General features: G+C 41.4%; 1 protein-coding gene across 1 annotated transcript in view; it reads left to right on the forward strand.

The window, feature by feature from the left end:
- Positions 1-27,183, forward strand: part of LOC132818194 (kinesin-like protein KIF28) — a 95,441-nt gene that overhangs the window by 43,783 nt on the left and 24,475 nt on the right. Inside the window, exons 14-22 of the mRNA XM_060828972.1 lie at positions 508-626; positions 7,359-7,466; positions 8,711-8,856; positions 9,661-9,789; positions 13,355-13,489; positions 14,519-14,685; positions 15,930-16,036; positions 17,358-17,511; positions 17,601-17,767. Of these exons, the coding sequence (XP_060684955.1) occupies positions 508-626; positions 7,359-7,466; positions 8,711-8,856; positions 9,661-9,789; positions 13,355-13,489; positions 14,519-14,685; positions 15,930-16,036; positions 17,358-17,511; positions 17,601-17,767 (1,232 nt within the window). The remainder of the gene's footprint in view (positions 1-507; positions 627-7,358; positions 7,467-8,710; positions 8,857-9,660; positions 9,790-13,354; positions 13,490-14,518; positions 14,686-15,929; positions 16,037-17,357; positions 17,512-17,600; positions 17,768-27,183) is intronic.

The raw sequence follows: 27,183 nt of genomic DNA on the forward strand, positions 1-27,183 counted from the left end.
TGAACAGCCAATGACATTTACTGCAGAGCTACCAGCTAAATATTCTAGATGTCCATAGGCAACATGACATTGCACAGTGCCACTTAATACTTACACTTGTACTTATACTCACTTAAGGAGTTAAATTTCTTAAACAATCATGATACTCTTATAAGATGTTGTCTATGAAAAAGTTATCTGACAAATGAAAGATCCAACTACATTCATTTATGAAGTAGGGAAATGTCCATTTGTAAAAACTAATCTGTGCTGATCCGGTATAAATTTTCTCCAATCTTGGTATAAAGTTGGAATGAGATGGAATATACAACAACCAAGAAAATTATTAAGTTCATAATTCCTCAGCTGCAATGTTGCAGTGATTTCTTTTCCTGAGCTACAGACATGAAAATAATTTCTTATATGTTCTCTATTTTCCATCTGCACTTTTTCATAGCTAGCTTATGTAATTATTGAACAACTGCTTTTACCCTTTGACACCAATTTTTGCTTCTTGTACCTTTTTAGGAATGGGTGAAGAACTGAAGGAAAACCTGGATCCTGATTTGGCCAGAATTTTTCATGACTTTATAGCAATCATGCCAATGGTGGCTCAAGCAAACCAAATAAGTGAAGAACTTAACAAGGTCCATTTCATGTGATGATTCTAGTGCACTTCATTTTGACTGCAGTTAAGATCTTGGTTTTTTAACCCTACCTCAGCAATGCAATATACTGGAGAGCTCCATGGAGCTGAAACTCACAATAAAACCACAGGTTGTGAAGTCACAATGAGTTACATTTGCAGAGAAGTACAATTCTTGTCCACGCGCCGTTGTTACTGTGGATTGTCATTAATTACAAATTCTCTTCCGTTGTTAAAGATATTTTCCAGAATTATAAAGTAGTGAGCCTTGATATTGACAGAGGCGGTGTTTTCTCTGACAAGGTGCTGTGGAGTTGTCTCCATATGCATGTTGCAAATTCTCCTGTCAAGAACACAGCCTGATTAACAGGCCTTTCTCACAGGCTGCAGCACCAGGTAAAGTTCCTGAGCCGCTGTTCGTTGCATAAGGTCATGTGATAAACCTTTCAAAAACTTTGATGCAACCCAGAATTAGCAAACAAAATGTAAGATTCACCAAGTGTTTTGCTCAAGGTTTTGTTATGAGCAAATATCTTTATATCAGCTCCCTGAGGCGCCAGTAATTTTGCCGGCCTGAATGTAGTCGTACATATTGCAATCATGCAATAAACCTCATTATTATCTGAGAAAAGTGCATCTTCTGTAGATACTCTATAGTGGCACTTTCTTTCCCACTAATCACTAGTTCGGCGCAGACAATTAACAATTGGCAGCTACGAACTATTCAAAAACTTTAACTCTGTTCTACACACTTAAACATGTGACAAATACTGCCCACAGTGGTCATTTAGGACAATACAAAATGTCTGCAGTGGTGCAGATCTGACCATCATGATGAGAATTTGAAATCCAGAAGGCTCAGAAGAAAAGATCAAATTTCATACAAGTTAACTTATCACTTTAAGAGCATTACTGCTTTAAGAAGACAAATACACTTAGCCAACAGCTGAAACACAATCACAGATAAGAAGCATGATACGATGCATTGAACATAGAGCATAGAACATTACAGTGCAGTACAGGCCCTTCGGCCCTCGATATTATGCCAACATGTGGAACTATTCTGAAGCCCATCTATCCTATACTATTCTATTTTCATCCATATGTTTATCCAATGACCATCTAAATGCCCATAAAGTTGGCGAATCTACTACAGTTGCAGGCAAGGCGTCCTATGCCCCTACTACTATCCTGAATAAAGAAGCTACCTCTGACATCTGTCCTGCATCTATCATTCCTCAATTTGAAGCTATGTTCCCTCATGCTAGCCATCATCATCTGAAGAAAAAGGCTCTCACTGTCCATCCTATCTAACCCTTCGATTATCTTATAAGTCTCAATTAAGTCACCTCTCAACTTTCTTCTCTCTAACAAAAACAGCCTCAAGTCCCTCAACCTTTCCTCATAAGACTTTCCCTCTATACAGGCAACATCCTAAATCTCCTCTGATCCCTTTCCAAAGCTACCACAGCTTTTCTATAATGCAGTGACCAGAATTGTATGCAATACTCCAAGTGTGGCCGCACTAGTGTTTTGTACATCTGCAGCATGTCCTTGTAGCTCCAAAACTCAATCCCTCTACCAATAAAAGTGAACACACCATATACCTTCTTAACAACCCTAACAACCTGGGTGGTAAATTTCAGGGATCTATGTGCATGGACCCTGAGATCTCTCTGCTTATCTCCACTACCAAGAATTTTACCATTAGCCCAGTATTTTTTACTCCGGTTGCACTTTCCAAAGTGAATCACCTCACACTTTTCTACATTAAACTCCATTTGCCACCTCTCAGCCCAGCTCTATAGCTTATCTATGTCTCTCTGTAACCTGCAACATCCTTCAGCACTATTCACAACTCCACGGACCTTAATGTCATCCACAAATTTACTAACCCATCTTTCTATGCCCACATCCAGATCATTTATAAAAATGACAACAGCAGTGGCCCCAAAAAAGATCCTTGCAGCACACAATGAGTAACTGAACTCCAGGATGAACATTTCCCATCAACTCCCACCATCTGTCTTCTTTCAGCTAGACAATTTCTGATCCAAACCGCTAATTCACCCTCAATCCCACGCCTCCATATTTTGTGCAATAGCCTACCATGGAGAACTTTATCAAATGCCTTCCTGAAATCCATATAAACCACATCAACCACTTTACCCTCATCCATCTGTTTGGTCACCATCTCAAAGAACTCAATAAGGTTTGCAAGGCATGACCTAACCTTCACAAAATCGTGTTGACTATCCCTAAGCAACTTATTCCTCACTAGATGATTATAAATCCTATCTGTCATAACCTTTTCCAACACTTTACCTACAACCGAAGTAAGGCTCAATGGTCTATAATTACCAGGGTTGTCTGTACTCCTCTTCTAGAACAAGGGGACAACATTTGCTATCCTCCAGTCTTCTGGCACTATTCCTGTAGACAATGATGACATAAAGATGAAAGCCAAAGGCTCTGCAATCTCCTCATTGGCTTCCTAGAGAATCCTAGGATAAATCCCATCTGGCCCAGGGGTCTTAACTATTTTCACACTTTCCAGAATTGCTAGCACCTCCTCCTTGTGAACCTCAATCCCATCTAGTTTAGTAGCCTGCATCTCAGTATTCTCCTCGACAACATTGTCTTTTTCTGGTGTGAATACTGATGAAAAATATTCATTTAGTGCTTCCCTTATCTCATTGGACTCCAAGCACAGCTTCCCACTATTATCTGTGACTGGCACTAATCATTCTCTAGTCATTATTTTAATCTTGATATACCTATAGAAGGATTTTCCTTGATCCTATCTGCTAAGGACTTCTCATGTCCCTCCTGGCTTTTACTTATCTATGAGGTAGAGGCTGAATAGGCTGGAACTATTTTCTGTGGAGCATGGGAGGTTGAGGGGTGACCTTATAGAGGTTTATAAAATCATGAGGGGCACAGCTATGGTGAATAGCTAAGGTCTTTCTCCCAGGGATGGCAGAGTCCAAAACTAGAGGGCATAGGTTTAAGGTGTGAAAAGAAAAAATTAAAAGTGACCTGAGGAGCATGTTTTTCACACAGAGTGTATATGGAATAATTACAATATTTAAAAGGCATCTGGATGGGTATATGAACAGGAAAAGTTTAGTATTTGGGAAATAGGACTAGATTAATCTAGAATTAGGGTCTGTTTCCAAGTTGTATAACTCTATGACTCCGTAAGAGACAGAGCAGTGCCCTTAGAAGAAGCAAAAATGCAAGCTCCAGACTCAAAGGCAAAGCTACATTCAGAAGCCAGTGAGAAACATTGAGGCAAGAGTGAGTTGGAAAAACAGAGAAAGGTTGGCCAAACTTAGAAACTACAGAAATCTTGTGAAGGAATGTTTGTTTTATTATTCACTCATGGGACATGAGCATCACTGGTTGGCTTTTATTGCCCATCTCTATGTGTCTTCAAGAAGATGGTGGTGAACTGCCTTCTTGAACCAGTACAGTCCATGTGGTGTAGGTTGACCCCAATGCTGAAGGAATTCCAGGATTTTGGCCCAGTGACAGTGAAGGAACGGTGATGTATTTCCTAGTCAGGATAGTGAGTGGCTTGGAGAGGAACTTGCAGGTCGTGGTGTTCCCATATATCTGCTGCCCTTATCCTTCTAGGTGATAGTGCTCATGGGTTTGGAAGGTGCTGGAGGGATTGGATGTTTATGGATGTGATACCAATCAAGTGGGCTGCTTTTTCTGGGTGGTGTCAAACTTCTTGAGTACCCGTCCAGGCAAGTAGGGACTACTCCATCACACTCCTGACTTGTGCCTTGAAGATGATGGACAGGCTTTGGGGAGTCAGAGGTGAGTTACCTGATGCAGTATTTCTTTCTTCTGACCTACTCTTGATGCCAATGTGTTTATGTAGTGGGTTCAGTTGAGTTTCTAGTCAATGATAACCATCAAGATGTTGATGGGGATTTAGTTATGGCAATACAACTGAATATCAAGGGATGGTGATAAGATTGTCTCTTATTGGAGATGGTCATTGCCTAGTATTTGAGTGGAATTAATGTTGCTTGTCACTTGTCAGCCCTAATCTGGATATTATCCAGATCATTTTGCATTTCAACATGGACTCCTTCAGTATCTGAGGAGTTGTGAATGGTGCTGAACATTGTGCAATCATTGGTGGACATTTCCACTTCTGACCTTATGACGGATGGAGGTCATTGATGTGGCAGTTGAAGATACTTAGACCTAAGACACTACCCTGAGGAAATCTTGCAGATTTGTCCTGGAGCTGTGATGACTGAGATGATCTCCAACAATCATCTTCCTTTGTGTCAGGTATGACTCCAACTAGCCAAGGGTTTGCCTCGTGATACCCATTGATTCATGTTTTGCTAGGGGTCCTTGATACCACACTTGGTTGAATGCAGCCTTAATGTAAAGTGCTGTCACTCTCACCTCACTTCTGGAATTCACCTCTCTAACTTATATCTGAACCAAGGCTATAATGAGGTCAGGAGTTGAGTGACCCTGGCAGACCCGATAAGGAACACCCACTGGGTCCAGGATGTAAAGGTAGAGATGCCTGAAGGAGCCAGGAGTAACTTTATGATAAATATTGTGAAGACCAAGGGAGTACAAAAACAGTGTCATCACCATCATCATTAATTTATAGCAGGCGAAGCTGCAAGAAACAGTAAAAAGGTCAGAAAAGAACTTTAGACCAGGGATAAGTTTAAACCAGGATCAGGGAGGCCTCAGAATGTATTTAGGTTGAAACCGTATTTCTGAAGAAGAGTCATACTGGACTCAAAACATTAACTATTTTATTTACTGACACTTTTAGACCTGCTGAGTTTCTCCAGCATTCACTGTGTTTCGGTTAGATTTCCAACATTCACAGTATTTTGCTTTAATTGAAATATTAGGATAAATGGTAGCCACTATTTAGATTATTTAAAAGGTGGAAAACACTGATAAAAATGGGAAACTCTAATGAGCAAACCAATGATAGATTATTACAAGTAAACAGATTTTCAAAGCATGAAATTGATGGATTGCCACATAACAATCAATAATACGAATATAATATACAATCTAAAAATTGATTGAAGAATTCAATACAATGTTACATAAACTATCCAACTTCAGAGAAAGTTGAACCATGGTGAGAAATAGGAAGAGACAAATCTTTGGAAATTACTTACAACGGCATAAAAGAAATACTTCATGTGGCCAAGAAGAAATTACCACCACTAAGCCAAAAAAAGGCTCAGTAAAAATTGACAGTACTATGTGGAACAATGGCTAGACCTGAAATCCCGTGAGATGATCAAGAATACATACTGTGACCTCTGACAGCATTCCACAAGCACAAACAATTTCCAAGTTTATGACAAAAAAAACTAGTTATTCCAGCTTCCCTTTGGAAAAACTGTATAGGAAAGGATACTCTGAGGACACTCAGCATTACCAAGTATACAGCCAGGGCTCAGTCAGCAGGCTTGTACTTGTTTCAACACAGCTGCCATCTTCCATGATGGACATTTATAAGAATGAAGGTCCCTATATAATGTTATGTGGTAACTATCTGAAGTAGGAGAGAGATTTCCTCTCTGAAGAAAATTCATGGGATTAAAGGTCCTCCAGATAATGACTCTATTATGAGATAACAATAGGGAAAAAATGCTTAGCAAAAATGTTTGAAAAGACAATGGTTCTGAAGGGATTAATACTCAGGCTACATTGACTCCACCTAGTCCTATAGGTCTACAAGCAGCTCAATAAGGGCACATATCTCTTCCTGAAGCAGTGCCTGCATTCCTTGAGCTGCCAAGGAATACAGGCCAGTCAATGCTAAACTTGTAAAAGAGGCTTAATGGGAAGCTCACAGCCTTGTTACAGTATACAAATGGCCAATCCATGTTATTAAAGTAGAATGACAGACATCCCCTCTCCCTGCCTTTGTTAAACCTGAGAATGGATGGATTGGCTTCGGTTTTGCATGTCTTGAATGTTTACATCAAATGCACCAACAAGACCCTGATTAAAATGATCTCCAAAGAATAAAATGTAGTGAGTGTTGTGGCCTATACTGTGTGGAAATGTGCAACTCTAGTTGCAGTAAACATTGCTGTGCAGAGTCTGGTAGCACTCTGACCTGGTTAGAAATTTTGTGAGTTTCAATTCCACTGCTGAGCCCTGAGTGCATTTGTCTAGTAGTGAGCAACCACCCTGCTGTCAAAGGTGCCTTTTGCAGGTGAGATGTTGAACTGAATTTGTGCCCTCTTTTTGAAGAACAGGAATGTTTTCCTAGGATCTTTATTAATGATTATCCTCAATCAAGATGATACAGAGTATCAACTTGCTTTTGGATCTTTCTGTGTGTAAATTGGCTGCTATCTTTTCTCATTTACAGTGGAATCTGCATTTCAGAAGTAGTTTGTTAGATGTAAAATTCTTTGGGGTGTCCAAAGTTGCAAAAGACACTTAAAACATGAAGAAATATCCCATATTTCAAATGAATATTTGCCACAAAGAGGTAAAACCATCAGTATTCAATCCATACCAAGACTCTCTGAGGTTAATTTGAGAAATGGATGTGGCCTGGGAAAAGTTTACTTTCCTAATTTGCATCCTTCAAATGATGAGTGGTGTCAAGAACATAAAATGACAGAGGAAAAATAGGCTAAAATGATTCAAAGGAAGGTAATTTAATGCAGTACCAATATAATTGTGCATTTTCATCTTTCTGAAGGGGGTTATCTTTGAACCTGAGGTGAAAAACCTGACGTCAACAGATGCCAAGGGAGAGGGATTAGAAAAAGAAATTATTGTGAAGGTAATAAACAAGCTAACAAATCAGGTAAGTGACATCAGGAGTTCTATTCTGTTCAGATAGAATTTCAAATCAAATCAGGTTAACACAAATATTTTGGAAAATTCTAATTAGTGAAACATTCTTTCCTAACAATATATTGACATTCAATAAGTGTTATAATACTTCAACTAAAGAGCTTAGTCTGTACTTTACCTTAGTCAAGTTTTATACTATCCATTTAACTCCAAAGCCTCTTAAACATTCATACACTTACAAAAGACAAATGTCACCTTCTTAAGGAAATTAGAGTGGGTAACAATTGCAGTCTTGTCAGCACTGCTAACTGTCCAGAGAGAAACTTATGAAAAATTGTGAAAAGATGTAAAATAAAAATCCTGTTCTTATTTTTCCTTAAATTAAAAAAAAATCCTTGACTTTATATGAGACTCATCCCATATTTGACCTGTAATCCTGTAAGTAAAACCTCTGCATAGTCAATATTGTGGCAGGGGCTAAAGGTATGATAGGATCTTTCAAGCAATCATGTAGAAGTCTGAGTTATGAGGAAAAGGAGTCATGCCAAGTTAATTCAAATATTTCTTTCTATCTGGTTGCTCCCACAGTAAGAATAATGACACTAAATAATTCACTAGATTATACAGCAAGGGTGAGCATGCATGTGTTTTCTTTTGACTTTCTCTGGAAACTTACTGGACCTCTGCCAATTCCATAATGAGCTGAATACAACAACAGAACTTCAGAGATATTCAAAAATTGAATTTTTCTATCTTCTTGTAGCAAAGTGCCTTCCCTCGGCCAAGAACCTCCATGGCTAATGACAAGAGGTTGCTAACATGAGGAGCTCTAAACATGATGTCGCATTCGATTATTCCCACTGCACAGCACTTACATTTGGGTGCATTACTATACAGACAAAATATGGATTAGATACCCAGAGGTCATAAGGTCACATTCCACCATGATAAATTGTGAAATGAATTACAATAAATTCAGTCATTTGAAGGCTGTTGCAGGAAAAAGGAAATCATGATGTGCTGTCAGATTGTTGGAAAGACCCAACTGATTCATTAATGTCCTTCAGGGAAGGTAGCCCACTAATCAAGCTGGAAACTGGCTTTTATTTGTTTTGTATTTTTTTTTCTAGACTGGTACAAGCATGTTCATCTTTCACATGCCATACTTGATCAAACCAATAGGTCCTCTAGGCATTTATTTCTGTGTTCAGAGTCTGTGACGGGAAATCAAAATGGCTAATGGTCTATTTCAAGGTCGAGATCTGGCCACGGGACAAGTTCACTGATCGGAAGCTTTTAATTGAAGGCATCTACCAGCACTTTCTAGAAAATGGAACAATATCTAATATGGTGGAACAAGATCCATTCTGGGATTCTGTTGAAATCTTGCATCTTGGGAGGTAAAAATCAGAAAGCACGTACTGTTAAAGCATTCTGTTTTCATTAAGCTTTTTATTGATTATCGCCCATGTAACCTTTTGTCTCAAAGGGATTTTGTTTTAATCTGTATCACAATGACATTGGATGTTATTCACAAAAGGTTAGCTTTCAGAGATCTGTTTTCTGCAATGCTCCTATTGGTTGGAATACCAAAAAGAAATTTGTATCTCACTTTAAACATAATTAAACATTACCATGATGGCTCACAAGAGCATTCCAAAACTAAATTTGATATGGTCACATCAGGAATTATCAGGAGAGTTGTCCAAAACCTTGGTTCAATAGCTAGGTTTGAAGACAGGTATTTAATGACAATAGGGTCGTAGACAGGATGAGTGGTTTATGGAGGGAACTCCAAAGCTTAGACTAAAGGTAGTCAAACGCAATGATGAAGCAATTAAAATGGAGAAGAATTCTAAACAAGAATTCAAATTACAGGTGTGATAACTATCTCAGGAGGGTATAATGAGGGTATAACCCTCAGCAGGGTTCATTATTTTTGAGACAATGGAGCTTGTTAACAATATTCCAGAGCCATTTGCATTTTAATCTCTAAGTGGTCTTCAAATGCTCAGTGGAAGAAGGCAAATCATTTACCGGAATGCTCACAAGGAGGAGATTTCTGTTTTAAAAGTGGTAGCATCAATAAAACACCAGTACTATTTGATACATTTTGAAATTGAATAATCAAAAATTATAACTTCATCAATAAAATGATTAATGCCCATTTTTCTACTAAATGAACCATTGTAAATGTGTTGCAGTGCCCATGTGTGGTTGGAAACTTTGGCGTATTGCATAGCTTATGAAGACCAGGTGGAGGCTATTAATTATCGAGGGAAAGAAGAGGCCATTATACAGATCAGATTGCTGCCCTGCTCACCAAGTGGAAAGTAAGCTCAAAACATGACCATAAAATGTTAACACTCTTGGGAGGAGCGCAATGTAGGCTTACAAGAATGATACCTGGACCTCAGGGGTTATGAGGTGAAATTATACAAATTAGACCTGTTTTCTCTAGAACTTAGATGGATAAGTGGTGATCTGATCAAAGTTTTAAAGATTTCAGTAGGAAAAACAAGATAGATAAAATTAAACAATTTCCACTGGTTGGAAAATCTAGATTGCGGAGCAAAGTCTAAAAATAAGGGCCAGACTGTTCAGCAGAGATGTTAGGATGCAGTTCTACACACAAAGGGTGGTTAGAGCTTTCAACTGTTTTCCACAAGTGGCAGTGGGTGCTGGATCAGTTGTTAGTTTTAAATTTGAGATAGATCATTTTTTGTCAAGCATAAATATTATGAGATTATGGGCCAAAGGCTGGTATATGGAGTTAGACCACAGGTCAGCTTTGGTATAGTACAGGTTCGAGTGGCTGAATGGCCTACTCCTGTTCCTATATTTCCTGCATTTCACCAACTTTTTAAGCAGTGCTCGGATGATTAACATGAATTATAGGTTAATGTTAGCTAATGTTCGACTGACTTGCCATTCTGGCTTTTACGATGGGAGATTTTCTCAATTGATAAAGTATGGAAACAATATTGAGAGATCAGGAATTAAGGTAACTATTGCTTCTTCTCCCTATGATACTGGTCTTGGGATAGAGAGACATGATGGAGGTTTAATCAGATTGGATAATTTGGATCCTCCAAATACCAATCAATTTTGGGGTGTAGGGAAAGATACTCCATTGGGTAGAGGGTGCCCAAACAGTTGGCTTGTTTCCTGATCTGAAGTGAGGTTCCTAGAGTTTATTCAACTGCCTTGGTCATGTGGCATAGGCAGCCTTGCCATTGGTAAAATACCAGTCTCCATGACAATAACGTCTTAAGTAGAGATTAATTAGGCATTTACAGCTTACAGTTTACTAAAGGGTGATCAGGCTGTTAAAATTCCAGTAGCGTTGGATAGTTGATTGGCACAGCACCTCCACCATGCTGTCTAATTTTACTTGGGCCAGCGGATTACCAGAGATCATACGTACAGTTGCTAAAGAGAAGTGGTTAAATTAAAAGCAGCCTTAGCTCAGTTGGCTGGATTGTTGGTTTGCAAAGCAGTGTGATGCCAACAATGTGGGTTCAATTCCCATCACCAGTTTGTGGTTACCATGAAGGACTCTCCTTCTCAACCTCTTCCCTTGCCTGAAGTCTGGCGGCCCTCAGGTTATTTCACAACCAGTTGCTTCTCTCTCTGCTGAGACAGCAGCCCCTATGATCTGGTAAGACTATGATGATGCAACAATGTTCCTCTTTATTTGAAATGTGGAACCAAGTCTTTGAAAGATAAAATGACATTATGCAGATGGCAAAAAAAATCTTTTGACTACTAGAAAGTCTATAGCCATCATAGTTATTAAAAGGAATATAATCAGAGCCACAACAGATTGATCTGAATTTTTCCAAGTTCTGATTTATTCAGCCAATAAAAATCATATTAATTCTGCCTGCTTCTAACGGTATTCCAAGTCTAAATTTTCATTTCAAAGTAAACTCAAGAGCAGGATTACATAACAGCGGTGTTAAACATAAATATTTATTACTGTAGCTGTAGAAAACATGATGGATAATGTGACTGTGCAGTAAGACGTTTGCTTTCAGTTAAATAACTAACAACTTGATAGGACTCTGTAGCTGTTGAAATTTTCATAAATATTCACAAGTGCTGTAACAGTAATTGGAAAATTAATTTTACTTTGAATTTTACCACTTGGCCTTGTGTTCTCACTTCAACTTTCAATCTTTGTTCTTTGATGTCAAACTACAACAAAATTTGAGGTCACTTGAGAATATTTTAATACGGCTAATTTTTTTCACCAACATAATCATACTTGCCCCAAATTAATTCAGGTAGATTGAGGGTAATGATTCCACCTCAATAACCTATCAGGGAGGCTTCACCATTGTAGAATTAGAGAATCGCTGGCCATTCGGCCCTTCAGGTCCACCGACCGTCCGAATAGCATCCCACTCACTCCCATAACCCCTACCTTATCCCTGTAACTCTGCATTTCCCATGGCTAATCCACCTAACATACCCCTGGATACTATGGGCAATTTTAGCCTAGCCAAACCACTTAACCTGCATATCTTTAGACTGTGGGAGGAAACTGGAGAACAGGAGCAAACCCATGCAGACATGGGGAGAATGTGCAAATACGAATTATGTATTTGTTACTTTGTGCATCCATTTTTAACCCTCTGTAAATGAATTGGCTTTGAATGAGGAAAATTATGTATGTTTCTCTGAAATGAGCCTAACATTTAGTTGAGCTGAAAATGATTTGTTCTTGGAGAAAGAATGAATCCAGGCTCTGTAATATAATCAGGACTTCACATGTAAACAATACGAATGAGACACTAAAGGTTTTTAACAGTGCATAAACTGCATGGGAGGCACTGCTTGCTATGCAAGGATTGCAAAGTATTAGCAAGTTTGGAGATGGTTTGTAGCTCAGGTTGAGATAATGGATGTATGTTTGCTCACTGAGCTGGAAGGTTCATTTTCAGACATTTCAACATCAGTGCGCCTTCGGTAAAGCACTGGCGTTATGGCCCACTTTCTATTTATGTGTTTAAGTTTCCTCGGGTTGGTGATGCCATTTCCTGTGTCTGTGATGTCATTTCCTCTTCTTTACCTCTGAGAGTGATAGATGGGGTCCAAATGGATCCAACCAACAAATACATCAATGTTGATCCTATCTATCACCCTCTGAGAAAAAGAGCAGGGAATAACATCACCAACCCAAGGAAACCTAAGCATATAAATAGAAATTGGGCCATCACAACAGTGCTTCACCAGAGGCTCATTGATGATGTTACCTAGTATGGTGATGAAACATCTGTAAATGATCCTTCCAGTTCAGCAAGCAAACATACGCCCATCCCAAAGTATACCCAAGCATACATATCCCTGCCGAGCCACATAAACTTAAAGGCTGTTGAATATGCTGAGCAATAACATTGACCGAGCCATTAAGTAAGAATTCCAGGAGAAAAGAGATTAATGTAAGATATCAAGAAATTTACAAAGGTTGGATTAGTAAATGGTGTATATGGAGTTAGGGGTAGAGAGGTGGGGGAGGGTCCCGTATATGAAGTACAGTACAAATGTATCTAAGGCCTGTTGAGCTGACTGATCTATCTCATTACTGTGCAATATATACAGATCTGTGTATTCGCCATGCTTGAGTTGCTTATATTTCATGCATTTTAGAATCCTACACATTCAGAATATTTATATTTTGATATAAGAATTATTATTGCTACCTGGAGATATTCATCACTATATTACAGACTTTGTAAAAGTTCTCCTATAGTCAGGATTTCAGAGCATAATTTTTCCAAAAGCAAACCAAGTCACCTCATTCTTTTTTACTAGTTTCAATTGAAAAGTGAGCACTTGAGAGAAGATGCATTTGTAGAAAACTGATATAATTTACGTACATTCCCCATTTAGCCCACTGGGAGAGGAATCTGTCATTGTTGACCCTGATGATCTGCTGGGAAAACGCATGGACTTTCAAATGCAGATTAGTCTATGTTTAGGAGTGAAATGGATCCAAGGAAACAGCAGCAGAGGAGTTCAAATTGGGTGAGATTTCCCAGCTGTCATCTACATACATCAGTGACATGCAAAGCATTCAAACGTCTGAGGTTTTATTTCAATGAGCAGCTCACAATTAGACACAACCTTTTTCCAAAATTTCTTCCACCTCCTCCTAAGTGGGCCACAGAAACTCAGTAGTGATGCTGTTACATATAAAAGACTCTGATTTGCAGCAATTTTCTGCCTGTTCCTGTTATAAAACAATAGAGTACGTAAAGTGCTGGCTGCTCTTGTGCCAGATAGTCTTTAACAAAATTCTAAGAGCTCAACAGCTTTGTAGAGAGTCAATTCTGGCATTGAATAGATCAATTCTTCAAGTTTCCTGGTGGGAGTATGGTCTCTCCTTCCTTCTGGAGAAACATGCTGCTTTCAGTGACTATCTTCCTACTGGGAACAATTCAGTTGAGATTTCAAACTTATCACATAACACAGTCGAGTGGAGCACCAATTACATGAAAGCATTACTAACACTAGCATGGCAAAATATTTAATGTTGGTACATTTAGATGCCTCCATACATTCTTATACCATATACCACTTCAGTCATGTTTACATGCTGCTTAATAAACTACACAGACTGTGAAGAATATTTAACACTAATTTGTTCCAGATTTAAATCAACAACAAATGCCAAGTGGAAAATTCAGGTGTAAGTCACATCAACACTACAAAAGAATTCAAGTCCTCTGTTACTAGAAATGTGTGACTTATAATTCTATCAGATGATGAAGAATATTTAAAACAACTGTTAACAATTGTAATTGAAGTTTCTCCACATCTATTTTGGTTTAAATCTTAATCTATAACCAGTAAAATCTCTATAACATGTATTTAAAGCGCATCTGAAGATATTAATATCAATTCTCAGCAATGTTATAGTACATTATCAATATGTAAAGCAATAGATTTGTCAATATTTAGTATAAATTTCCGATTTTAACATCACAGAGTTTCAGAGTGTTGTGTTTCAAACATACAATGATTTTGTTCACAAATATCTTCTTGTGTGTACAGGTTTATGATGTATGGGCTTCCTGCAATGTTCTATACCCCTGCTGTGTGGAATAATGCCAACTTTGAAATGGATTACACAATGTGCTTCATGATTCAACATGTTACTGCAGATTTCCTCAGCTATTTGAAAACACATGCAGTAGTACTGGAGCTGTGGGGTTTGCAAGGTGTGTGAAGTGAGATTCAAACATTTTACAGGCATGAAGAAAATCTGATATGAAAAAATGCAATTTAATCCCCTGTATTGTTATTAAAACCTCACAGCTACTGCATTATAGCGAACCAAGTGATGGATTATGCTTAGGCCCTGTTGTTGCAGTTTTGCTCATTTGGAATTCTCATTTTTGACATCATCAGGTGGAAGAGATGTAAACACAGTGTTGGTGCTTAACTTGAAGGAGGTGAGGAGCCAAATTGGTCAATGGCTTACTCTAAGTGATGAATAAAGGCTAGGCTCTAGAAATGTGTAGCAAGCTACATGTCTGTGCTCCAGATGAGAGGGTAATGCCTGAGGCAGAGCCAAATGCATATGTATTAGAATGTTGAATGTGATGGAGTATTTCATTATTAGAAATTCCCAATGCTTGGCTTTGTCTCTGGTAACTTGCATTCTAAAATTTTAAAAAGACATACAGTGCCAGCTAGTCATGGACTTGATACAGCAAATGATTGATTTCCATTCTAAGCATTTTTTAGCAGCTGTAACAGCTATATTCAACATTGGTCAATTGGTGTTTTCTTCTATGGATGACTGTTCGAAATTTTCACTTTCTGTCTAAAATTAGTTGGGAATCTATTAGTGGCAATATTGGCTGTCAATGTATCATGTAGGATACAACACACAAGGAAACTAATTGCCCATCAGCTCAGTATCTGCTCTTTGATTGAGTGATCCAATTAATTACATTATCCTGATCTTTTGCCACAGCCCTGTAAAATCATTTCTCTTCAGGTATTTATCCAATTTCCTTTCTGATTCTGTACATTATACTTCTGCAAAATTAGTCACCTCCAACACCCTCCTTCTTCAACAAAGAATACCTCTTAAATTTTCTCTACAGATTAACTATTTCAGTATTCACTCATTTTACAACTTTTCCCTCACCCATCTCACTTCCTACCCCTCATTTCCTAATCTTCCTCTCCCCTCTCCAATTCTCTCTCCCTGCACTTTTCCAACGCCCTTTGCTCTCCTCTTTTCTCCCCAACCTTTCCTTTACTCTTCCTTTATTCTCCTTGTCCTCAACCACCATATTCCAATATTCCATTGCCTTCTCAATCTGATGGACCTTAAAAATGCAGAGGTTTTCAATGTTGGTCTTACTTGGTCAAAGCAGATCCATAAAATACTCAAGTGCAGAAGAAACAAGTTTATAAAGAAATGGAAAAGTAACCAAACTCTGTTTTTCAGAAGTTTGTCAAGAAATGGAGACTGAATTTGCTCATGTTGCACTAGCTGGTAATGATAGTGTGCTGTTGGATTTGTGCTATAGAAATCAATGGACATCAGTACCACAGGTATGCTGAATCTGTTCATTACAGGATTTTTCAGCACTAGAAATATTAGCTTTCAGTTGATTCATACTTATTTGCATCAGTTTTCAAACATGTAGACCACTCCTAACTGTCTTCCATTTTGCAGCAAGAACTAATATTTAGTGTTAGATATAATCTGCAATCATTAATGTCTTGGTGTTAGAGGCAAGGTATTAGCATTGATAGAATATTGGCTGTTTGGCAGAAGGCAGAGTGTGGGGATAAAAGGGTCCTTCTCTGGATGGAAGCCACTGACGAGTTGTGTTCAACCAGGGTCAGTGTTGGGGCCACAACTTTTCACTTTGTACATTAATGATCTGGATGAAGGATCTGAGGGTGTTCTGGCTAAGTTTGCAGATGATACAAAGATAGGTAGGGGGCAGGTAGTATTGAGGAGGCAGGGAAGCTGGTTAGGAGAGTGGGCTAAGAAGTGGCAGATGGAGTACAACGTGGAAAAATGTGAGGTCATTCACTTTGGTTGGAAGAATAGAGGCATGGACTATTTTCTAAATGGGGAGAAAATTCAGAAATCTGGAGTGCAAAGGGACTTGGGAGTCCCAGTCCAGGGTTCTCTTAATGCAAACTTGCAGATTGAGTCAGTAATTAGGAAGGAAAATATAATGTTGTCATTCATCTCGAGAGGACTAGAATATCAAAGCAGGGTTGTGCGTTTGAGACTTTATAAGGCTCTGGTCAGGCCACATTTAGGTTCCCATATCTCAGGAAGGTGCATTGGTACTGGAGTTGATCCACAGGAGGTTCATGAAAATGATCCCAGGAGTGAAAGGCTTAATATATGAGGAACATTTGAGGACTCTGGGACTATATTCGATGGAGTTTAGAAGGATGAGGGTGGATCTAATTGAAATGATAGAATATTAAATAACCTGAATAGAGTGGACATTGAGAAGATATTTCCATTGGCAGGAGAAATGAGGACCAAGGGCATAGCCTTAGAGTAAAGGGAAGATCCTTTAGAGCAGAGGATGGTGAATCTGTGGCATTCATTGCCACAGAGGGCTGTGGAGGCCAGGCCATTAAGTATATTTAAGGCAGAGATAGATAGGTTTTGGTTTGCCAAGGGGTCAAAGGTTATGGGGAGAAAGCGGGAAAATGAGTTCGAAAAACCTGTCAGCCATGATCGAATGGCGGAACAGATTCAATGGACAAAATGGCCTAATTTCTGTTCCTTTGGTCTTATGATCTTATGGTCTTTCCTTCTGATGAAAGAAGCAGCCTCTTTTCACCAAAAGGAAATAATTTCAAACAAATCTTTAATATGATTCATTGTTGTCAAATGTAGGATTCTGAGAAATGTAGATCCAAATTATCTGAGCAACTCAAAATGTTGGAAGAAGAGATTGAAAACCTCAAAGATGCAAACCGAAGCTTAAAAAGTGAAAACATCAAAATGCAAAGGGAACTCGAAAGGCTGAGAAACCTCCCCTCAAGCCCCGGTAATACTAACTGTTATTATTGTGCTTTGTTGAATGTTATGTCACCTATCATTCATTGCCAGAAAACTAACTCCCAAACTTCTCACCAGGATTAGTTACAAATGGGGGTCCAATGAAATCCGCTAATGATCGATCTGATCAAAAGTCCCCATTTCCCAGCTGGGATGCTGAGTTTGCCAAGGCCCTCAAGACATTTTATTTCAGCATGATTGGAGTGAGAGCGAGACTAATCCACCTGAAGGAGGTCAGGCCACTGGTAAGAGTCACCTAACCACCTTTCCACCTATCTTCTTCACCCTTCCCACTGACCAATTTCATTTACCTCTCACCTGCATCCACCTATTGCCATTCCATCTACCATTCCCCACCCCCACCCCCCATTTGTTTCTCAGCCCCCTTCCCCCTGCCCAGCTCTGATGAAGGGTCCTGCCCGAAATGTCAACCCTCCTGCTCTTCTGATGCTGTTTGACCTGCTATGCTTTTTCCAGCTCCACACTTTATCAATTCTGACTTTCCAGCATCTGCAGTCCTCATGATCTGCAGTCCTCAGTATACCTTAGTATCTGCTTTTCATTGGCACTTGCATTCGACAATGCAGCAATAAAATCTACAAACTTTCTAAGTGAATGAGTAAATGGAATCCTTTTAACTTTACATACTTACTAAGAACTCTTTCATACTTATTGCAAATGTGGAGAGACACAAATAAGGGGACCCAGTAGACAAAATATTACTTAGAAATGCATGTTATGATGATAAAGATCTAACCATGAACTATTTTTAGGTATGAATTATAATAGTATTGCAAATAAGTAAAATATGGGATACTGAACATCCTTGGCTATACCAGACCTTGTGGTAGAATAGTGCAAGACAAGTCTGACATGGCCTATCTTGACTTCAGAAGCAACTTGATGCATCTTTTCTGATGCAAGGCTAGATTCTCATTAGGCAGTGGTGAGTTGTCAATTGAAGGGGATTATACTTCCGTGATGGCCACAACATCATACTCCCAGGTACCGATCCAAGCCTTAAGTTCACCCACCTTATTTCTGATACTCCTTGCGTTGAAGTATACACACTTGAGCCCATCTCTGTGTCCGCAAGTATTCCCTGTCAGTGCTACCTTCTCCACAGCCTCCCTACATTCTTGGACATCCTGACAAACAGCTAGCTTACTTGCTGGACTACAAGTCCGGATCCCATCCCCCTGCCAAATTAGTTTAAACCCCCCCGAAGAGTACTAGCAAACCTAACCCCCAGGATATTGGTGCCCTTCTGGTTCAGGTGCAACCCGTCCTGTTTGTACAGGTCCCACCTTCCCCAGAATGCAGTCCAATTGTCCAAATACCTGAAGCCCTCCCTCCTACACCATCCTTGCAGCCACGTGTTCAACTGCACTCTCTCCCTATTCCTTGCCTCACTGTCACGTGGCACCGGCAACAACCCAGAGATGACGACTCTGTCTGTCCTAGCTTTTAGCTTCCAGCCTAACTCCCTGATCTCTTGAATGACCTCCCCACCCCTCTTCCTACCTATGTCGTTGGTGCCAATGTGTACCACGACTTCTAGCTGCACACCCTCCCCCTTAAGGATTCTGAAGACGCGGTCCGAGACATCACGGACCCTGGCACCCGGGAGGCAACAAACCATCTGAGAGTCTCGCCCATGTCCACAGAACCGCCTGTCCGTCCCTCTAACTAGAGAGTCTCCTATAACTAGCCCTCTCCTCCTCTCCCCCTTTCCCTTCTGAGTCTCAGAGCCAGACCTCATGCCACAGACCCCGACCTCATGCCACAGACCCCATCACTGCAGCTTACACCTGCAAGGCTGTCCCCCGCAACAGTTTCCAAAGCTGTATACCTATTGTTTAGGGGAACGACCACAGGGGAACCCTGCACTGCCTGCTTCTTCCCCTTCCCACCTCTAACTGTTACCCAGCTACCTCTGTTCTCTGGCGTAACTATGTCCCTGTAGCTTCTATCAATCACCCTCTCAGCCTCTCGAATAATCCTCAGTTCATCCAACTCCAGTTCCAGTTCCCTAACTCATTCGGTGAGGAGCAGGATCTGACTGCGTTTCCTGCAGACGAAGTCGGCAGGAGTATCGGTGGTCACCCCTACCTCAAACATCCTGCAGGAGGAACATTCCACTGCCTGCGCTGCCATGACTGTACACTTTGTCTCCAAAACAAGAACACTGAGTCAATAACACTGAGTCGCTTACCTGTGGACTTTAAAGTTAGGTTAGAGGAGGAGGATGGGAGGGAGGCCCTACGAAGTAGGGCCTGGGGTCTAGAACACACCCACTCAAATATCAATCACTTACCTTCCCGACCAGCTCTGCGCTCCAACCTCACTTCCGCCCAGCTCGCGCCGCTCTCTGCGGTGAAAAGACCGTTGGTGTCGAGGTAAGTTCTTTAAATATCAATCACTTACCTTCCCGACCAGCTCTGCGCTCCAACCTAACTTCCGCCCAGCTTGCGCCACTCTCTGCTGTGAAAAGGCGATGTTGTGGCCATCACGGAAACGTGGATAGATGAGGGACAGGAATGGTTGTTGGAGGTTCCTGGTTACAGATGTTTCAGTAAGATTAGGGAGGGTGGTAAAAAAGGAGGGGGGGTGGCATTGTTAATTAGAAATGGTATAACGGCTGCAGAAAGGAAGTTTGAGGGGGATCTGCATTTGGAGGTGGTATGGGCTGAAGTCAGAAATAGGAAAGGTGCAGTCACCTTGTTGGGTGTTTACTATAGGCCCCCCAATAGCAGCAGAGATGTGGAGAAACAGATTGGGAAACAGACTTTGGAAAGGTGCAGAAGTCACAGGGTCGTAGTCATGGGCGACTTCAACTTCCCAAATATTGACTGGAAGCTCTTTAGATCAAGTAGATTGGATGGGGCGGTGTTTGTGCAGTGTGTCCAGGAAGCTTTTGTAACTCAGTATGTAGATTGTCCAACCAGAGGGGAGGCCATATTGGATTTGGTACTCGGTAATGAACCGGGACAAGTGATGGGCTTGTTAGTGGGTGAACATTTTGGTGATGGTGACCACAATTCTGTGACTTTCACCTTGGTTATGGAGAGAGATAGGTGCGCACAACAGGGTAGATTTTACAATTGGGGGAAGGGAAATTACGATGCTGTAAGACAGGATTTGAGGAGCATAAGTTGGGAGCATAGGCTGTCAGGGAAGGATGTGGTGGAAATGTGGAACTTTTTCAAGGAGCAGATACGACGTATCCTTGATATGTATGTACCTATCAGGCAGGAAAGAAATGGTCGTGTGAGGGAGCCTTGGTTGACGAGGGAGGTTGAATGTCTAGTAAAGAGGAAGAAGGAGGCTTACATAAGGTTGAGGAAACAGGGTTTGGACAGGGCAGTGGAGGGATACAGGATAGCCAGAAGGGACCTGAAGAAAGGGATAAGGAGAGCTAAGAGAGGGCATGAAAAATCCTTGGCGGATAGGATCAAGGATAACCCCAAGGCATTTTATGCGTATGTGAGAAACATGAGAATGACAAGAACGAGGGTAGGTCCGATCAAGGACAGTAGTGGGAGATTGTGTATTGAGTCGGAAGAGATAGGAGAGGTCTTGAATGAATACTTTTCTTCAGTATTTACGAACGAGAGGGACCGTATTGTTGAAGAGGAGAGTGTGAAACGGACTGGTAAGCTAGAAGAGATACTTGTTAGGAAGGAAGATGTGTTGGACATTTTGAGCAACTTGAGGATAGACAAGTCCCCCGGGCCTGACGGGATATATCCTAGGATTATGTGGGAAGCAAGAGAGGAAATTGCAGTACCGTTGGCAATGATCTTTTCGTCTTCACTGTCAACGGGAGTGGTACCAGGGGACTGGAGAGTAGCGAATGTTGTGCCCCTGTTCAAAAAAGGGAATAGGGATAACCCCGGGAATTACAGGCCAGTTAGTCTTACTTCTGTGGTAGGCAAAGTAATGGAAAGGGTACTGAGGGATAGGATTTATGAGTATCTGGAAAGACACTGCTTGATTAGGGACAGCCAACACGGATTTGTGAAGGGTAGGTCTTGCCTTACAAGTCTTATTGAATTCTTTGAGGAGGTGACCAAGCATGTGGATGAGGGTAGAGCAGTGGATGTAGTGTATATGGATTTTAGTAAGGCATTTGATAAGGTTCCCCATGGTAGGCTTATGCGGAAGTCAGGAGGGATAGAGGGAAATTTGGCCAATTGGATAGAAAACTGGCTAACCGGTCGAAGTCAGAGAGTGGTGGTAGATGGTAAATATTCAGCCTGGAGCCCAGTTACAAGTGGAGTTCCGCAGGGATCAGTTCTGGGTCCTCTGCTGTTTGTAATTTTTATTAATGACTTGGATGAGGGAGTCGAAGGGTGGGTCAGTAAATTTGCAGATGATACGAAGATTGGTGGAGTTGTGGACAGTGAGGAGGGCTGTTGTCGGCTGCAAAGGGACTTAGATATGATGCAGAGCTGGGCTGAAGAGTGGCAGATGGAGTTCAACCCTGCCAAGTGTGAGGTTGTCCATTTTGGAAGAACAAATAAGAATGCGGAATACAGGGTTAGCGGTAGGGTTCTTAGTCAGGTGGAGGAACAGAGGGATCTTGTGGTCTATGTACATAGATCTTTGAAAGTTGCCACTCATTTGGATAGAGCTTGTAAGAAGGCCTATGGTGTATTAGCGTTCATTAGCAGAGGGATTGAATTCAAGAGTCGTGAAGTGATGTTGCAGCTGTACAGGACTTGGGTTAGGCCACATTTGGAGTACTGTGTGCAGTTCTGGTCGCCTCACTTTAGGAAAGATGTGGAAGCTTTGGAGAGGGTGCAGAGAAGATTTACCAGGATGTTGCCTGGAATGGAGAATAGGTCATACGAGGATAGGTTGAGAGTTCTCGGCCTTTTCTCGTTGGAACGGCGAAGGATGAGGGGTGACTTGATAGAGGTTTATAAGATGATCAGAGGAATAGATAGAGTAGACAGTCAGAAACTTTTTCCCCGGGTACAACAGAGTGTTACAAGGGGACATAAATTTAAGGTGAAGGGTGGAAGGTATAGGGGAGATGTCAGGGGTGGGTTCTTTACCCAGAGAGTGGTGGGGGCATGGAATGCGCTGCCCGTGGGAGTGGTAGAGTCAGAATCATTGGCGACCTTTAAGCAGCAATTGGATAGGTACATGGATGGGTGCTTAATCTAGGATAGATGTTCGGCACAACATCGTGGGCCGAAGGGCCTGTTCTGTGCTGTATTGTTCTATGTTCTATGTTCTATGTTCTATAGATTGTTACTTGTTTTATTCAGGCCACAACTTGCTTCATTAATATTCAGATTCCCATCATACCAAACATGCCAAATAATGTTGAGAAAAATTGATATGGAAGTTGGAGCAAGTCCCTCATGACTTCAGCTCACCACTAGCTGCAGAGACACTCATGTTATTCAATACCAAACAAGATCTCAAGGCATGATCCATGGGCACCAGTCATGAGCATCCTTGACCTTGGACACTAACATCTGACATTCACCACTGCTCACAATCCTCCTGGTACTTCTCCAATCCACTTTCAGGACCCTTAGACAGCACAGACCTGCATTACCGGGTGCACAGCAAAAGAGAATTGAATGGCAGCTTTATGGATATTGCACACACAGTGAGTTATTCAGCTCACCGATTAGACCAAGCTGCATCTCAGGACTGCTCATTTGCTCTCTTAGCACTTGCTCACCTGGTGCCTTACTGCATGCTGTCAGAATCCACACCTTTCCTTACCTTGTCTTGTTATGATGTACCATTATTGTTAAAAATTAGCATTTCAGCCAGAGACAAAGGCTACCAGTACTGCAATATTGATCTGTTCTTTTGTGCAGAGAAATAGACAGTCTGCTTATCGTACTTGTCAGTGAGAACTTTCTTGTGCGGGGATAGGGTGAGAGTCTTGCTATACATCTCTCCCAGGCATCAATCCAATATCTAAAGTATGTGATAGCTGCCTCCATGACAAGCACAATGAGAATTTATTCAATTGAATGGCAATGCTGGAAAGTACATAGCGGCTGGTCCACAGAACAGTCAAGGCAGGTTGTTGTGATTCAGGGAATCCTGTACTGTCAGTCATGGGCACAATCTGCATACAACCTAGTGGCTTGGCCTCTGTCATCCATCCACTTGTGCCCAGCATGGTCAGCGGATACCTCTAAATACAGCCTGGGGAGTTGGTAATGGTCAGCCCTGTAGAATCAGCACTTGCTTTCAGGGTAATTCTGTCGTGTCAGTTGGGGATATGCAAATACAATGGGTTAGGGGTCTGGTCAGTTGTCTCCATAGGCTATCTGTTGAAGTCAGTCAAAAAATTAGGATGAATACAGACCTGAGGGTCATGTGTCAAATGTTGAGGAAGGTGTAAGGGGAACCTGTATGTGCAATCAGGAGATCAAAACTAAAAGGGATGGAGCAGTCAAGGCTGGACAAAGAAAATCAAGGCATGTACAGAGATGGAAACAAGGTAACAACAATGACTGCAGATGCTGGAAACCAGATTCTGGATTAGTGGTGCTGGAAGAGCACAGTAGTTCAGGCAGCATCCAAAGTGCAGCGAAATCGACGTTTCGTTCAAAAGCCCTTCATCAGGAATAAAGGCAGTGAGCCTGAAGCATGGAGAGATAAGCTAGAGGAGGGTGGGGGTGGGGAGAAAGTAGCATAGAGTACAATGGGTGAGTGGGGGAGGGGATGAAGGTGAGAGGTCAGGGAGGAGAGGGTGGAGTGGATAGGTGAAAAAGGAGCTAGGCAGGGAGGACAAGTCCGGACAAGTCATGGGGACAGTGCTGAGCTGGAAGTTTGGAACTAGGGTGAGGTGGGGGAAGGGGAAATGAGGAAACTGTTGATGTCCACATTGATACCCTGGGGTTGAAGACCTCCAGGTGTCTGGTGGTGAGGGAGCGGCGGTGAAGGAGGCCCAGGACCTCCATGTCCTCGGCAGAGTGGGAGGGGGAGTTGAAATGTTGAGGATGGAAACAAGCCTGGTGCTGGGGGAGAAGCTCAATGTGTATGGGAAGGTATGGTAAGCTATGAGAGGTGGATTATCAATGGTGACAAATATGGAGGCCTACACAAAGCATGCATAGAGGACCAAAGTAGGCATCATTAAGGTGTAATGTCAGGGTTCAAGGATAAGCAGGATGGTTAGATGCAAAGTCCAATGTAATGGATCTCCATGTGAAGGATAGGTAGAAACAGATTATCAGGATACTGTGAGGTAAAAGAAGACACAGGGGATCTGAGGAAGAGCCCGGTGACCAAGCAGAGCTGAGCGTGTCCACCATGAGCTGCCTTCACTGTCACCACTTGTGCTTCTCTTGATGCTAAATACAAGTGGAAAATGGCTGTACCTCCTCAAGAGTGAGTGGAGTCAAGTCAGTTTGATGGTGAAAGCATGGAATCCACATCTCTTGCACACTAGGACTGTTGCTATATTTAATTGCAAGCATTCCTTTGCCTATTTGCAATGCATGCTGTTTGAATGTGCTCAGGCGTCAAACACTGATCAAAGAGTATTTGCACCATGTCATTTGTGCTGGCAAATCTAACATTGCCATTTCAGTGCTGCAGAAGGTAACTCATAGAGGTGTAAAAATGTCAAACTTCTTGTGAAATTTGCAAGGGTGCTGTGGGAGGAGCGAAGCACTGCTTTATGACTGATATGGGTCTGGAATGGGAAGGGGTTCAGAACAAAGCAGGTACCCTCCTTTTAGATGTTATAGAACATAGAAAAGTACAGCATAGAACAGGCCCTTTGGCCCACGATGTTGTGCCAAGGTTTAATCCTAATGTAAAATATAGTAACGTAACCTACGCACTCCTCAACTCATTGCTATCCATGTGCATGTCCAGCAGTCGCTTAAATGTCCCCAATATACAGCTGGCAGTGCATTCCATGCATTCACAACCTCTGACATCTCCTTTATACCTTCGTCCTAATATCTTCAAACTATGACTCCTCATACCAGTCAATCCTGCCTGGGGAAAAGTCTAGGGCTAAAAAATGAGGTCTGCAGATGCTGGAGATCACAGCTGAAAATGTGTTGCTGGTTAAAGCACAGCAGGTCAGGCAGCATCCAAGGTATAGGAAATTCGACGTTTCGGGCATTCCTGATGAAGGGCTTATGCCCGAAACGTCAAATTTCCTATTCCTTGGATGCTGCCTGACCTGCTGTGCTTTAACCAGCAACACATTTTCAGCTGAAAAGTCTAGGGCTATTGACTCTATCTATGCCACTCATTATTTGTTATATGTTGGTCACTCTGCCAGTGCGGCATCTTCACCAAGTTGGTGACCAGTGCCCTTTTGGGGCAGATGACAGAGCCACTGAAAATGTGATTCTGTCACTTGGACCAGTCTTGGGGGCTCCTCCAGTATAGTAAGACTGTGCCATATCATCTTGACATGCTGTGATCTGTGCAATTGGACCACAGAAGGAGGAGACATGATATATCTGAGGAATTGAGGGAATGGGAGCACCCTTCTGAGGAGGAGGATGTTGGGGAGTAAGAAGCTCTTCTTGAGTATGGTCGAGCTCAGCTGCAGTGGGCACTACAAATCAGCAAGGACCTGATTGATACCCAGCTCCTGTAGATGAGAACTGGGTGCAGCATTCTATCATGGGGGTGTCAGCCATGCCTCTGTGCCATGAGCTGCATGGCTTTGTTGCTGCTTTACCCAGGTCATTGCTGGTGAGGGGCAACACTGGACTGCCAATACTTGTCTGGGTGCATAGTGGACTTTGAAAGATGACATTGGTGGAAGGGATTCCAATCAATCAGCAGACATGTGCTGAGTGCTGAATCGCTCTGGGAATGGTGAGAAAGGATTCGAATCAGGTGGGAGGGACACCTTAGGGCAAGGTAGTTAGCTTAGATATGGTAAGAAATCTCACCAGGCTTCCCTTCTAAGAAAAACAATGCAATGATCACAGAACCAAATAAAATAGATTCAGCTTATGCTGTTGTTGTAACTAATCTCAGAACAAATTCCCTTCTTTCCATTCCTGAAGTTGGCAGAACAGAGTTTTGGATTTCAAACAAATACGTACACACATTAAAGTTGTCAAGAACAAGCTAGACTGATCCATGTGAGTTCATTCAAATTAAGGAGTTATTTTATTATAAACTTACTCTAGTGAAATATAAAAGTTAATAAAATTGAAAAACCTATTTCAAGGTCATGACATACACATGCACACTTGCATGTAATCAAACAGAACAAGATTCAGGGTGAGGGAAGGTGGAATTCAAATACAATTATATTTTTGGGTGAAGGAATTATATTTTCCGATGCTCCAGTCGGAGTTATATCTGGCTGGTCTTCTGGAGACAATCTTTGCAATCTGTAATCAGTCCTCTTCCCAGAGTGGGAAGTTTGGCACTTAAAGTTCCCTTGTTCTCCAATTCGCTACCTCTGGGCTGTATTCCAACTTGACAGTGTCATTGGGAAGTTTTTATCTCTTCTTGCTTTTAAAAATATTATTGGTGTCTATGGGCATCATAACTAGTGCTTAGACTCTTTTGGGAAATGGGTGGGCTCTCTGGCCTATTGAATTCCCCTGCATCCTATTGATACCAGTGAGGCCCACTATTTCAGTTTTTCACAGCATCTCATTAACTTTTATATTTAATATCTACATCCAAA

This window comes from Hemiscyllium ocellatum, chromosome 8 (assembly GCF_020745735.1).
Source record: "Hemiscyllium ocellatum isolate sHemOce1 chromosome 8, sHemOce1.pat.X.cur, whole genome shotgun sequence".
Taxonomy (NCBI): Eukaryota; Metazoa; Chordata; class Chondrichthyes; order Orectolobiformes; family Hemiscylliidae; genus Hemiscyllium; species Hemiscyllium ocellatum.